This window comes from Trichomycterus rosablanca, chromosome 13 (genome assembly GCF_030014385.1).
Source record: "Trichomycterus rosablanca isolate fTriRos1 chromosome 13, fTriRos1.hap1, whole genome shotgun sequence".
Lineage (NCBI taxonomy): Eukaryota > Metazoa > Chordata > Actinopteri > Siluriformes > Trichomycteridae > Trichomycterus > Trichomycterus rosablanca.
This window is the reverse complement of record NC_086000.1, coordinates 24,087,304-24,100,838: the sequence shown is the minus strand read 5'-3', so window position 1 is coordinate 24,100,838 and position 13,535 is coordinate 24,087,304. Positions and strand designations below refer to the sequence as shown.

The 13,535-nt window shown below is 36.5% G+C and overlaps 1 protein-coding gene across 2 annotated transcripts in view; it reads left to right on the top strand.

Moving 5' to 3' along the window:
* sntg2 (syntrophin, gamma 2) overlaps positions 1-10,033 on the top strand; it is a 122,562-nt gene extending 112,529 nt beyond the window's left edge. For both annotated transcript variants that reach the window (XM_063007235.1, XM_063007234.1), the window contains 3 exons: positions 5,524-5,616; positions 7,888-7,998; positions 9,066-10,033. In XM_063007235.1, coding sequence (XP_062863305.1) covers positions 5,524-5,616; positions 7,888-7,998; positions 9,066-9,197 — 336 coding nt within the window. In that variant the 3' untranslated portion in view covers positions 9,198-10,033. The remainder of the gene's footprint in view (positions 1-5,523; positions 5,617-7,887; positions 7,999-9,065) is intronic.
* Positions 10,034-13,535: the final 3,502 nt, after the last annotated feature.

Sequence of the window (13,535 nt, the reverse complement as noted above, 5' to 3'; positions counted from 1 at the left end):
GAAGTTTGCATGTACTCCCCGTGTACGTGTTGGTTTACTCCGGATGCTCCGGTTTTCTCCCACATTTCAAAAACATGCCGTCAGGTTAATTAGAGATATAATCGCCCTAGCTGTGTGTGTGTTCCCTGTGATAGACTAGCACCCAGTCCAGGGTGTTTTCTACCTTTCGGCCAGTGAATTGCACCCACTGTGACCCTGACCAGGAAAAAGCAGTGTAAAACAGACAATAAATGAATAAATGAAGTATTATTTGTTTGGCCGAATACATATCACATGATTTACATTTAACATATTTAACAGATGCTTTTGTCTGACTTACAGGTGTAAATAAACACCAACTGCACAAGTAACGGCGAGCAACTGATAGTTAAGGGCCTTGCTCAGAGGCCCAGCAATAGCAGCTTGTCAGTGGTGGGGTTTGAACCAGCAACCTTCTGATCACTAGTCCAGTAAAAGTGAGGGGAAACAAGTATCCAACCACTTTTGTTTTTATTTGATTTACATCTATTGAATGAATTCAGTTCAGATTTACACTCAATGTCTTATGACTTTTTCTTCTTATAAACATGAAAAAAACGTTTACAAAACAATAGAGCAAAAAAGAAACAGACACCACAAATTAATAACAATGGTAAATTTTTAAAGCTGTTGTTGAAAATCTTAGCTTCAGGACATTGTAATGTTAGGAATCGTGTTCTTCTGCATTGCTGTTTTTGGCCAGCAGAGGTGGCACTGAGGCTCAGATTGTTGTGTCGATTCCTTTTAATTGACAGTCATCTACAACATATTACCATTAATTTGCTTCAAGTGGGAATCGTTCAATATATCATGGCATCTCTTTTACAGATTTGCCACTTCCTCTGTCTGGTAAACCTGCTTGTGTTTGAAGCTGTGATACCAGCTCGGTCTGGACTGATTTTCTGCTAACGTATGAGGCCAGCACACTCTTTCTGGGAACGTACCCAGCGTCAAAGCATTTTTGGTCTTCCTATATTTCCTTTTTTTCCAAGAACTGAGTTGTTGCAGATGGCTGAATCAGCCTATCTTATTGTGACAACCAGTTCTGCCCTATCCCTGTTCTATTACTTTCTCCAATACGGGCTGTGGATCGGCACATTGTTTTTGTTATTTTGGCCACCTTATTTATCTGCGATTCTTTGTTTTAGTGGCATTTAGCCACAGTGTTGTTCTATCTTGGTTAAGCATCTTGCACTTGGTTATATTTTCTATATTTGCAGGTGCACGGCTTCACTCGTGAAATGCCTTCCGCCCAGTTAGAGACATCTACAGTATGAAATCATTTTAAATAAGCTACTAGACTCCTGCTAATTAAATTCCTGTTTAAAAAATCCTCCATAAATTCTCACTAGGACTCAATTCAGTAAATTGGCTAAACCTTGCCATCACCTTTATTATTATTTATTATTTATTAAGATATTTTGGCTATATTTTAGGTTCCTTATGTTATTTATGTTTTGCTTAATGAGATCTATATTTATGTCCTGGCGTATTGCTTCATTCATGCATTATATTGTTAATGTGTATTGCACCATTATCATTTAAAGTAAAGCAGCCCCATATTCAGAATGTTTCCACCTCAATACTCTGCTGTGGGTATGGTGGCAATGTTTGGAAACAGACCATTTCTTTTTGTCAGACCACAGTACACTGTTCCAAAAGTGTTCTAATTTGTTTTGTAGAGTAGGCTATTATTCCACAGTAACCAAACAACTACACACAGCTCTTTTAGTGGCTTTTTATTGGAAGGCTGTACTGCTAAACAGTACACCAACCACAAAACAGAACCGTTCACAAGCATACAAAACAAAATATAATCAGTCAAGCTTCCTAAAATGATGAACCACCCTGAGAAACATGACTACCCACAAGTCTTTGCTTTACTGTTTACATAATGTATATCTGGCCCCAATACCTATCAACGTTACAGTATTCTTTTGAGCAAATTTGAAATGTGTGTTTCTATGCTTTTTTAAGAATAGCTTTGTGTGAGGTGTAGATGATTGCGGCGCAGTTGATAGTTTATTTTTCTCTATGGAACGCTTCTGCTGCTTTCATGTAGTCACGCATTTTCAAGTGACTGCTGGTTTCTTTCTTTCATACTTATTTATAAATCTGAGAGCAAAAATGATGCACCTTGCATGATGCACCTATCCAGGAATGACTTCTTAGGGTTTGGTAAACTTTGTATCTGTGAATAATCAAACCAATTGTACTGACAGGGAATGTTAGAGGTGTTGGGTATTGTGTTGTTTATTAATACTGTTCCTGGAAAAGCTTTTTTATCGTTTGCAGCATTATTATGTAGACCTTTCTTTACCTACCATTGATACATTTTTAGTTTTACATTTACATTTTCAGCATTTAGTGGACCCTTTTACCCAAAGCAACTTACAGTATACAGTCTAATCAATTGAGGGTCAAGGGCCAACAGTGGCAACCTGGCAGTAGTGGGGTTTAAACCAGCAACCTTTAGCTTCCTAGTCCAGTACTTTAATCACTAGGCAACAACTGCCCCAAGTTTTACTTAAAATTTTCCCTAGAGGTAATGACTGAGAGTTCCCAGAGTTCCCAACAATGTATTGTTGAGTCTTTGACACTCATTGACTGAGCCGGTATGCTTTTGGGTATTTCCCAGAGTTCCCAACAATGTAGTGTTGAGTCTTTGATACTTATTGACTGAGCCGGTATGCTATCGCAGTCTCTTGCATGGAACAGTGTGAGTTGTCCTGTATAAGGTGTTTTCTACCGTACATCCACTGTTACAAGATAGTGCTAAACACACATAGTTCTTGAGCAATTTGAACAGTTTTTGTTTATAGTAAAATATATGGCTACTTAAACCCATTAGCTTTTCAGTTAGCACTCCATTGCTGCATTTATAAAACCCTTGGGACAAAGTTAGAAAGGTAACATAATTACACTAATTGGAAAGTAGATGTTTTGTTGTTTAAGCTAATTACTTCAGTAAATGAATAAATCCTGTTGAGCAGCAGAGAGCTACAATTCTATATAAAGAAGCTTCTGCAATGACAAATGTTATTTGTGATACCAGCTCGGTCTGGACTGATTTTCTGCTGATGTATGAGGCCAGCACACTTAACTCTTTCTGGAAAATCACCCAGTCCTGAGACGTTTTGGGCCTCATGACAGAACTACCCTGGGAGAGCGAACTGCCCCAGAGACAACATGACATCCCTGATTCCAGAGTGGAATAAGTTTACATTATACATGGGTTGCGCCATTTGGTGGGGTTGGAGTGACTCTCATTCTTGACAGCACCAGCTTGTGTTTAAGATTTCCCATATTTTCTTTTTTCCATGAATTGATCATTTTGTGACAACCAGTTCTGCGCTATCCCTGTTCTATCACTTTCTCCAATACAGGCTGTGGATATTTTTGTGTTTTTAATTTGGCACATTGTTTTTGTTATTTTAGCCACCTGGAAAAGCTTTTTATAATTTGCAGCATTATTATTTAGAACTGTATTTACTTCAATTGATACATTTTTAGTTTTGCTACTCCAAATTTTCCCTTGAGGTAAATGATTAAATCGAACAGTGTGAGTTGTTCTGTATAAGGTGTTTTCTACTGTGTATCAAGTGTTACAAGATGGTGCTAATCACACATAATCACAATTTTTGAGCAATTTTAACATTTTTTGTTTATAGTAAAATATATGGCTAATTAAACTCATTAGCTTTTCGATTAGCACTACATTGCTGCATTTATAGAACCCTTGATGAAGTGCACAATCCAGCATGAAGTGTGTGAAATAAACTGGATTTAAGAAAGTTAACATGATTACACTAATTGGAAAGTAGATGTTTTGTTGTTTAAGCTAATTACTTCAGTAAACGAATGAGTCCTGTTGAGCAGCAGAGAGCTACAATTCTGTACAAAGAAGCTTCTGCAATGGAGAAATGTTAAGATCATCATGTATACTGGCTTTTACAAACCTATTAATAAAAGAATAATAGAATAGCTTTATCTGTCATATATACATATACATTGATCAGCCATAACATTAAAACCACCTTGTTTCTATGCTCACTGTCTATTTTATCATCTATTTTTCTCTACATGCTTTGTTACCCCCCTTTCATGCTGTTCTTTAATGGTCAGGACCCCACAATGACATGATGGTGGTGTGTTAGTGTGTGTTGTGCTGGTGGATAAGACACAGCAGCGCTGAGAATAGTCCACCGACCAAAAATATATCCAGCCAACTTATGAAGGTCTAGAAGATGACCGACTCAAACAGAAGCAATAGATGAGCGATCATCTCTGACTTTACATCTACAAGTTGGACCAACTAGGTAGGAGTGTCTAATAGAGTGGACAGTGAGTGGACACGGTATTTAAAAACTCCAGAAATGCTGCTGTGTTTTATCCACTCATACCAGCACAACAAACACTAACACACCACCACCATGTCAGTGTCACTGCAGTGCTGAGAATGATCCACCACCCAAATAATACCTGCTCTGTGGTGGTCCTGGGAGAGTCCTGACCTTTCAATTGATAGTCCAAAGCTCTACCCATTAGGCTACCACTTTCCATTAGCTGTGTGTGTTATAGCTAATGGTAGAAAAACAAGGACAATTTTCAACATAGCTGGGGCATATAACTCTCATGTTCGTTCCATATTAGTAAAGAATACAGAGCAATATAAGTAAGGAATGGCTTGTAAACTTTAATGGCTTTGCTTCTGCTACAGAATGATCAAATCTTACCCCTAAGTGACTATAAAATCTCTCCTCGGCTCATGCCTAATTGATTTAATGTGACCGCTAACTCCATCTGCATGGATTTCAGAAATACAAATGTTTCCTTTACAGAGGATGTGATGGTGGTTTTAAAACTCAACCCAGCACCCACTCTGCAAGCTGCACGGCTCTTATGTAAAGTGCTTATTAAAGCTGAACACAATGAATTTGAATAACTGGTCTATCAGAAACTTCAATTTTGTTAAGTAGGGTAAATTTGTACTATTATCAAACAAAAGAAAAGAAAAAAAGTGAAACCAGGCCGAATAGAGAATATGATTTTAGTGGTTAAATGTACTTAGCAAATTTTAGAGAGAGTTTCCATGTATAAATGTAAAGCTGATTCACAGGAAGCCATATTTATACTGTTATATTTAAGTAGCCAAACATCATCTGCCAGGCTGTCCTTTAGGACAGATAAAAATAGAATTGTCCAGTAAGAACAATAACTAAATTGTCCTCTATTGAGTTCATAATATATTCATTAGATTTCAAAGCCGTTGATTTTTCTCATTCCCCTTTTTGCTTAGGAAAAAAACATGGGGCAGTCGTTACTATAGCGACTGAAGTCTACCTCTCCTCTTTCTGTGATATTCACCTATTTATATCAGCATAAATAAAACACTTGGATACTATGGAAAGGAAAAATGCACTGGTATACTGAAGTTTTGCAATTGTCTTTACTGTTTTTATAATAAATACTTAATACTAACAGTTTATTTTATTTATTTGTTAGTCGAAAACCTACATGTGCAGCAGCCAGGGGAAAATTCTGTGCTTCACGATCGACTTTGAGTCTGGCTTCTCCTGCTCCGACAGTGTTTCAAAGGTAAGAAACTAAAAATATTATATTGTTGACTCTTGAGTCTTGTGCCACTGAGTAAATGCATGTGTAGGGTTGAGTATAACAAAATACAAACTAGCAATGAATAAGTGACACCCCATGAGCTCAGCATGGGTTCAAAAATGGGTCATTTTGAATGAGTATACTGTATATACAGAAATTGTATCTTATTTTTGTGAGATATAGAAAGCCCCAGTATTGCACTGTAGTTAAAACATTTCCCACAGGTCATCATGTTTATCAATCAGTATTAGCTACACCTGGACACAGTACTATATCAAATCGAGTTCCCAACAATGTAGTGTTGAGTCTTTGATACTCATTGACTGAGCCGGTATGTTATCGAGTTTTTTCCAGAGTTCCCAACAATGTAGTGTTGAGTCTTGTATAGTCATTGACCGTCATTGAAAAATACCCGAAAGCATACCGGCTCAGTCAGAGTTCCCAACAATGTAGTGTTGAGTCTTTGATATTCATTGACTGAGCTGGTATGTTATTGGGTATTTCCCAGAGTTCCCAACAATGTAATGTTGAGTCTTTGGTACTCATTGACTGAGCCGGTATGCTATCGGGTATTTTCCCAGAGTTCTTAACAATATAATGTTGAGTGTTTGATACTCATTTACTAAGCTGGTATGCTGAGTTTCCAGAGTTCCCAACAATGTAGTGCTGATTCTTTGATACTCATTGACTGAGTCGGTATGCTATTAGGTATTTCTCAGAGTTCCCAACAGTGTAGTGTTAAGTTTTTACGCTATCAGGTATTTCTCAGAGTTCTCAACAATGTAGTGTTGAGTCTTCAATACTCACTGACTGAGCCAGTATGTTATCAGGTATTTTCCATAGTTCCCAACAATGTAGTGTTGAGTCTTTAACACTTATTGACTGAGCCGGTATGCTATCGGGTATTTCCCAGAGTTCCCAACAATGTGGTGTTGAGTCTTTGGTACTCATTGACTAAGCTGGTATGCTATTGGGTATTTCCCAGCAACAATGTAGTGTTGATTCTTTGACGCTCATCAACTGAGCCGGTATGCTAATGGGTATTTCTCAGAGTTCTCAACAATGTAGTGTTGAGTCTTCAATACTTATTGACTGAGCCGGTATGTTATGAGGTATTTTCCAGAGTTCACAACAATGTAGTGTCAGGGCTGTTTTGGCAGCAAAAGAAGGACCAACACAATATTAGGAAGGTGGTTGTAATGTTATGCCTGATCAGTGTATGTTGTAACTTATTTGCTTTTGTATTTAAATTGTAGCCTAAATTTTCTTCATTCATTTTATTGAAATTAAACATATGCTGTACAGTGTATTCAGTATTGAGCTGTCTTTATTTTATCAAACTATTCTGACCAAACATGTGAATGTGCTAATACTGAACATAAAAGCTTGCAAAGCCATCAACTTAAGCCAAAACTAATGCTTATTAAAGCATGTCAAGACCCCCCCCACCCCTCCCAACTACAAAAACATGGATAGACGTCATGACTCTATCCATACAGAATATTAGATTTGCATTTTATAATCTTCACTTTGTCTAATTATTAACTGCTAAGAAGAGTTGATGTTCAGACTGACAGGCCGGTCTAAATCTGGTCCGTATTGTAAATGGTTACAAACTAATTTGCAGTTTGTGCTAGCTGGGTTAATTCTGTAAAGCAGCCACAATGAGTGGGGATGACGAATATGCAAATGAGCCCTGATCAGGCTTTTTAGTAGCACTTAATGAGCTGCCTTCACTATGACTCCAGCTGTCCATCTTTGTGAGAGACTCAGGGCTGCACTAGGCTTATGAACCAGATATTTATACCGGTCCAATTTTGTGGCCCCTTAATATGAGCCAAAAAGCAAAACTTCCATTTTAGACAAGAAAATTGAGATAAGGAGTAAATGATTTGCAATATATACACTAGTCTTGCAGACTGACACATTTATACGTGCATGCATATTTATTTGGCACATCAACACAATTCCGCCCGGGGAGTAAACAAACATTACCTTTATCCTTCATTATTATTCACTTGTTGATTAATGGTCCCCACTCGTGGTTTAAAACAAAATCTAAACCATATGAGCTGCATTCAGAGAAAGATCTATTTTATGTAGACAGAAGGAACTAAAATGAGGAAGTCTTGTGAGATCATCAATCTTTGAAAGCACTCCACTATTCAATATCCTACACACAAAATACTGCAGTAATAGCCATTTGTAGCCCTGCCTGCTGTATTTGATTTCCTCTAATCTTGTCATTCACAGAAAGTTATTTGGAGATATAAATTCTCCCAGCTAAAGGGTTCCTCTGACGATGGGAAGACGAAAGTAAAACTCTTATTTAAGAACTCAGAAAACCAACAGATAGAAATGAAGGTAAGACCTGCTTTGTACTTGGATAACATTGAGGTCATTAATATAATTACGTTTTTAAATCATGTCTTAATACAGAACCAATAAATTAGTGTTTTTTTGTCATACACTACATAGAGTTTGTGAGAACGAGACACTTTATTAAAAACCATGAGTAATAATAGGACCTCTTTGCCCCATGGCTTATACTGTATAACAGCTTTAATCTTTTGTGATTGAAGGGATTCAATATTATTTAGGCAAAATGCCTTAAAAGTAAGCTGTCCAAGCTACATAGCCCAAACCATTATGCTCCCTTCACCATGATTCACAATTAGAATTAATTAGAGTTAATGTGTGGTCCCTAGTTCCTCCAAATACAGAGATTTTTTTTTATCTATGGAAAGAATATTGGTGATATTGGAGATATAAATTCTCCCAGCTGAAGGGTTCCCAGGATGATGGGAAGAAAAAAGTAAAACTCTTATTTAGGAACTCAGAAAACCAACAGATAGAGATGAAGGCGAGACCTGCTTAGTATTTGGATAACATTGGGGCCATTAATATAATTATACTTTTAAATAATGTCTTAATACTGAACCAATAAATTAGTGTTTTTGTGTCATTCACTATATGGAGTTTGTGGAAACCAGACACTGCATCAAAAACCATGAGTATTAACAGGAAGTCAGTGCCCCATGGCTTATATAACAGCTCTAATCTTTTTGAAAGCTGTCCAAAGCTTTTCACTAGATTTATAAACATGATTACAGGGATTCAATATTATTTAGGCACAAGAACATTATTAAGAACAGGCACTAATGTTAGATTAAAAAAGGTCTGGCTTGCAGCTGATCTAATTTATCCTAAAAGTGTTGGATTGAATTGAAGTCAAGGATCTTTACAGGTCACTCAAGTTAAGCCACACCAAACTCAGCTAATCATTTCTTTATAAAGGAGGAACCAAGCATGTTGTCCATATATTCCACAAAGCATAGCGATAATTGATAGCATATGTAAGTTAGCTGCCAATTTAAGGACCATTAAAATTTAATTTATAATTTATTTGTCCTTTGCTTTTGCACGAACAGGAGCTGGAGTTTGCAAACCTAACAGCTGTCCTTCACTGTATTCACTCCTTCATCGCTGCCAAAGTGGCCTCCGTGGATCCCCTGTTCGTCAACAGTCAAAGCGTCTCACAAAAGTACATGTACAACAGCTAGAGACCCGAATTCTGTCTGGAACATGTACCATCTTGTCTGTGGTTCCATCTATTTACTATTTTATGCACAATATCTATGAATATATCTAGTTCTTGTTATTTTTGTATGAATCTTCTGAACAAAAATGTTAAAAGAAATTTTTTGAATTAGATGATATTTTGACATGCGCTAATTAAAGGTTTGGTACTCGAATATGGTATCTTCACTGATCCGTTTCAAATTAGTTCATGCTGATCATGTAGCAAAGCAAACGTCCACGTATAATATACAACATTATGCGTTTGTTTAATGCATGCACTGCATTTAACAGTTTACAGACCATTACGGGTGAACCTTGGAGGAAGTTAAACTGTAAAATGAAATCACTTTGTATTTAACTTCTGTCCTTGTGTCTTTAAAGTTATTGACCCATGACTAACCTGTGTACAGTTTTTTTGAAACAATTTTTATAATTACAACCTTCCAACCCAAGATTCAGTTTCATCAAATTGCTGTAAATGAGCTAAAACAAGCCTATCCTTTTTTTTTTTTTTTTTTTTTTTTTACTTTAGCATGAACTTGGTCACATTGCTTTGTATTAAAGTGTCTATGATTTTCACCCTTCCAGTTTTAAATTCTTCAATACCCGAAACACATACAGTAGATGTAGTCTATCTGTTTAATTAAACAGTAATTAGGCCATGTTAGGCCAGGGTAACCAACTACCTTCATGCAAAAGCTTCTTTCAAATTCTAATCTGTGATCAAACTGAGGACCCGTAATTTGCAGCTTTGTTCTGTATGGTGTTATTCAGTACCTTTCCAAATAAAAGAGCAGTTAATTAACTGTTGACAAAAGGTGTGTGATCTCTTTTGTGTTCAAGTTACTGATAAAACTTTTAAATATTCAGAACTGACAGGGCTTTTTTGTACTCTTTCTGCTCATTGTTCACTGCTATGGCTATAATTAGTGCAAGTACAGTAGATAAACACAGATGTGCAATGGATTTGTGAAATTAAGTCCAGGGTTTGTTAATTTCTTAGCTTCTACTCTTAAATTTCTTTAGAAATCATGAAAATGATTAACTCCTTGGTTTTACCTGAATTTCTGCCTTAATTGGTCAAAATGTGACTGATCATTTTAAATCTGTAACTGGTAGACTTCCCTGAAGCTGTTATTTTTGGTGCACTCAGACTTGCTTAAGATTTCTTGTATAACCAGTCTGTTATCAACATAATCTTAATTGGGTTTAAATCTGGGCTCTGGTCATTTTAAAACACATATTTACCTGTTTTTAAACCCTTGTTGGTCATGTACTTCTTTTTTTTTATTTTGTTTATGCATTTTCTTCCCTTTTTTCTCCCTTTTAGCGCATCCAATTGTGTTATGCTTCCTTTCCACCAATAACGATCCATGCTCTGATTGAGGAGAAGAAAGCTAATCCATGCCCCCTCCGACACGTGGGCAGCAGCCGTATGCATCATATCACCTACACTTTGACGAGTACAGTGCAGCTCAGCGCTGTGTACGGAGAGACACACCCTGAGAGCACTCTTTTCTCATCTCTGTGCAGGCACCATCAATCAGCCAGCAGAGGTCGCAATTGCATTAGTCATGAGAGAGAGACCCTATCCGGCTTTATCTCACCCATATCTGAACAACAGGCCAATCGTTGTTCATGTGGCCACTCAGCCTAGCTAGCAGGCAGAGCTGAGATTCGATACGATGTATTCGAGATCCGAGCTCTGGTTGCAGCGGGTGTTTTTACCGCTGCGCCACCTGAGCGGCATGTTTATATTTCTTTTGATGCATAACCCAAACTCTATTAAGCTTCAGGTAGTGAAGTGCTACCTTGATATCCTTTAATGACATTAATACAAACTATTTTTAAATGTATTAATAGCAAGCTCTGAGGCAGCAAAGAATATTGCCTTTTTCATGTGTAGCAGTAATTTTTTTAAGAACATATTTTTTGATTGTTGTTCTTTCCTAAGTGGAAACATGAACACATACGTGATATATTTCGCACTTGTATTTTTTTGTTGAAAAAGGTGAGGGCGGGAGGAGTGGTTATTGGTCATGTCTTAGAGATTGAGAGAGAGCTTATAGTCCGGATGTAGCGCCATCTGATTTCCACCTTGTTGAATGCTCAAAGAAGCTTTAAGGGGAAGAAGATTTTCATGTGATGATGATGGCTACACGCTCAACCAAAAACGTTTTTTGCTGATGGCATTAAAAAGTTGGTATGATGCTGGGAAAAATGGCAGAGGGTGACTATGTAGAAAAGTAGAAAAGTTAATAGAGTTTTACAAAATGCAGAAACTTTTTGAAGAACATTCGTACGTTCTTTTACTTTCCTTATTATTTAACCTTGTGTTCTACATATGATTTCTGTGGGACACATTAGTTGGGATTTTTTTGTCTTACCATTTGTCTTGTAGCATTCCCTAGCTCTAGAACTTTAAATCTCATTTAATACTTGTTTTGATTAGGAAACAGTTCACATGGGCAGAACTTTCTTTAGAGGAACAGACAATGTTATTTGGAAGGGCACCTTTAAAGGCCACACCTTTAACTATTTCATTAATTGTAATGCCTGACTTTTGATAAAGTCATTTTCTAGAGGCTCACAGTATTCACAATGAGTTAAATAAGCCACTGAGTAATTTTAATGGTTACATTATTTACATCTAACTTTCTTGCCTATATACTCTAGATTTTTAGTCCTTAAAACAAGCTTACAGATTCTCAATTTTGATTCCATTTTTTTCTTTTATTTGCACAAGCATGTGATGCATTTGCTTTGTTTATGGTGTTTCAACAATTGTGTTCCATTATGCCTTTCATAGGCCATATTCATAAAGATTACTAATGCAAAGATTTGCTACTAGTGTCAATACATTAAGACAATTCTTAGATTTGTTGGTGTTTTACATGAATCCCACTTAAAGTATAGAGTAGATATTAGTAAAGATAAAAGTTATTCATGAAGAATTTTAATTCTTAAAAGTGGGTGTTAGGAGTAGAGAGGGGAACTTTTAAGAGGCTTGGGAGTTTCTTGACAAAATGACAAAAAGAGGTAGAAGAAATGTTCTCCAAACACTGAATAACAGTAAGTTAATAAAACACTACTGATTGGATCATGCAGGAATAATGTTTGTGGTTAAGCTTATTAGAGATGCACTCATATCTTCTACCCAGCACAAAATGCCATAACACCAGAAATGAAAGTCATAACATCCAAGATATTTGGCAACTGGGAAATTGCAGCAATGCGGCAGTGATGACTTGGGGTCTGTGATAACCTTCTATCAGCAAAGTGATCATGCAAACAATTACAGCACCTTCAGAACCTTGTATTGTATCAGTTCATTTTATTTTAACTGGACACTTTGCAGGCTGTTTGTTGTCCTTTCCAAGGTGGAAACATGAACAAATGTGAGTTCTCTTTATTATTGTTTAACCTTGTGTTGGTTATATGATCTTTGCAGGACACCTTTGTTGGGATTTTTTTTTCTTTAAATCCATTTTGTCTTACAATTTGTCTTGTAAAATTCTCTAGCTCTTTAAATCTCATTTACTACTTGTTTTGATAAGAAAACAGTTTACATGGGCAGAACTTTCTTGTATTGTATCAGTTCATTTTATTTTAACTGGACACCTTGCAGGCTTCCAAAACGGCATTTAAGGATACAGCAGGCTTTCTCCATGCTGTTGGAGTAATTGATGGATTGCACAAAGTTGATGTAAATAGAATGACATACCACAGCATCAGTGTTTTCAGTCCAGACTACAAGATTTTAGACGTGGTAATCTTAGGATTGCTGTTCAGTCATAGAGACAAAAATGATGTATGTAGATTTCACTAAGGTTTGGATTTTTTAGTGTTGCAATGTTTAACAAATACATTTAAAGTCTAGTTACACAGTCTAACTGGGAAAACAACTGACATAATTTGTGTATAATGCAGTATTAATATTTACTAAGCTTATCAGGTTGACCTATTTACCTGCCATTGTTTGCATATAAGTCTGCAAATTTTATTTTGTGTCTAAAGGAAATGGGTATGGATAAAATAATCAAATCTAATAGTTGGCAATGGTATCTACAATCCCAAATCAGAAAAAGTTGGGACAGCATGGAAAATGCAAATAATAATAAAAAAAACCAGAGTTTCTTACATTTACTTTGACTTTTATTTGATTGCAGACAGGATGAACCTGAGAGATTTCATGTTTTGTCTGGTCAACTTCATTTCATTTATTAATAAACATCCATTCCTGCATTTCAGGTTTGCAACACATTCCAAAAAAAGTTGGGACAGTAAAGCATTTACCACTTTGTAAAGTTGCCATTCCT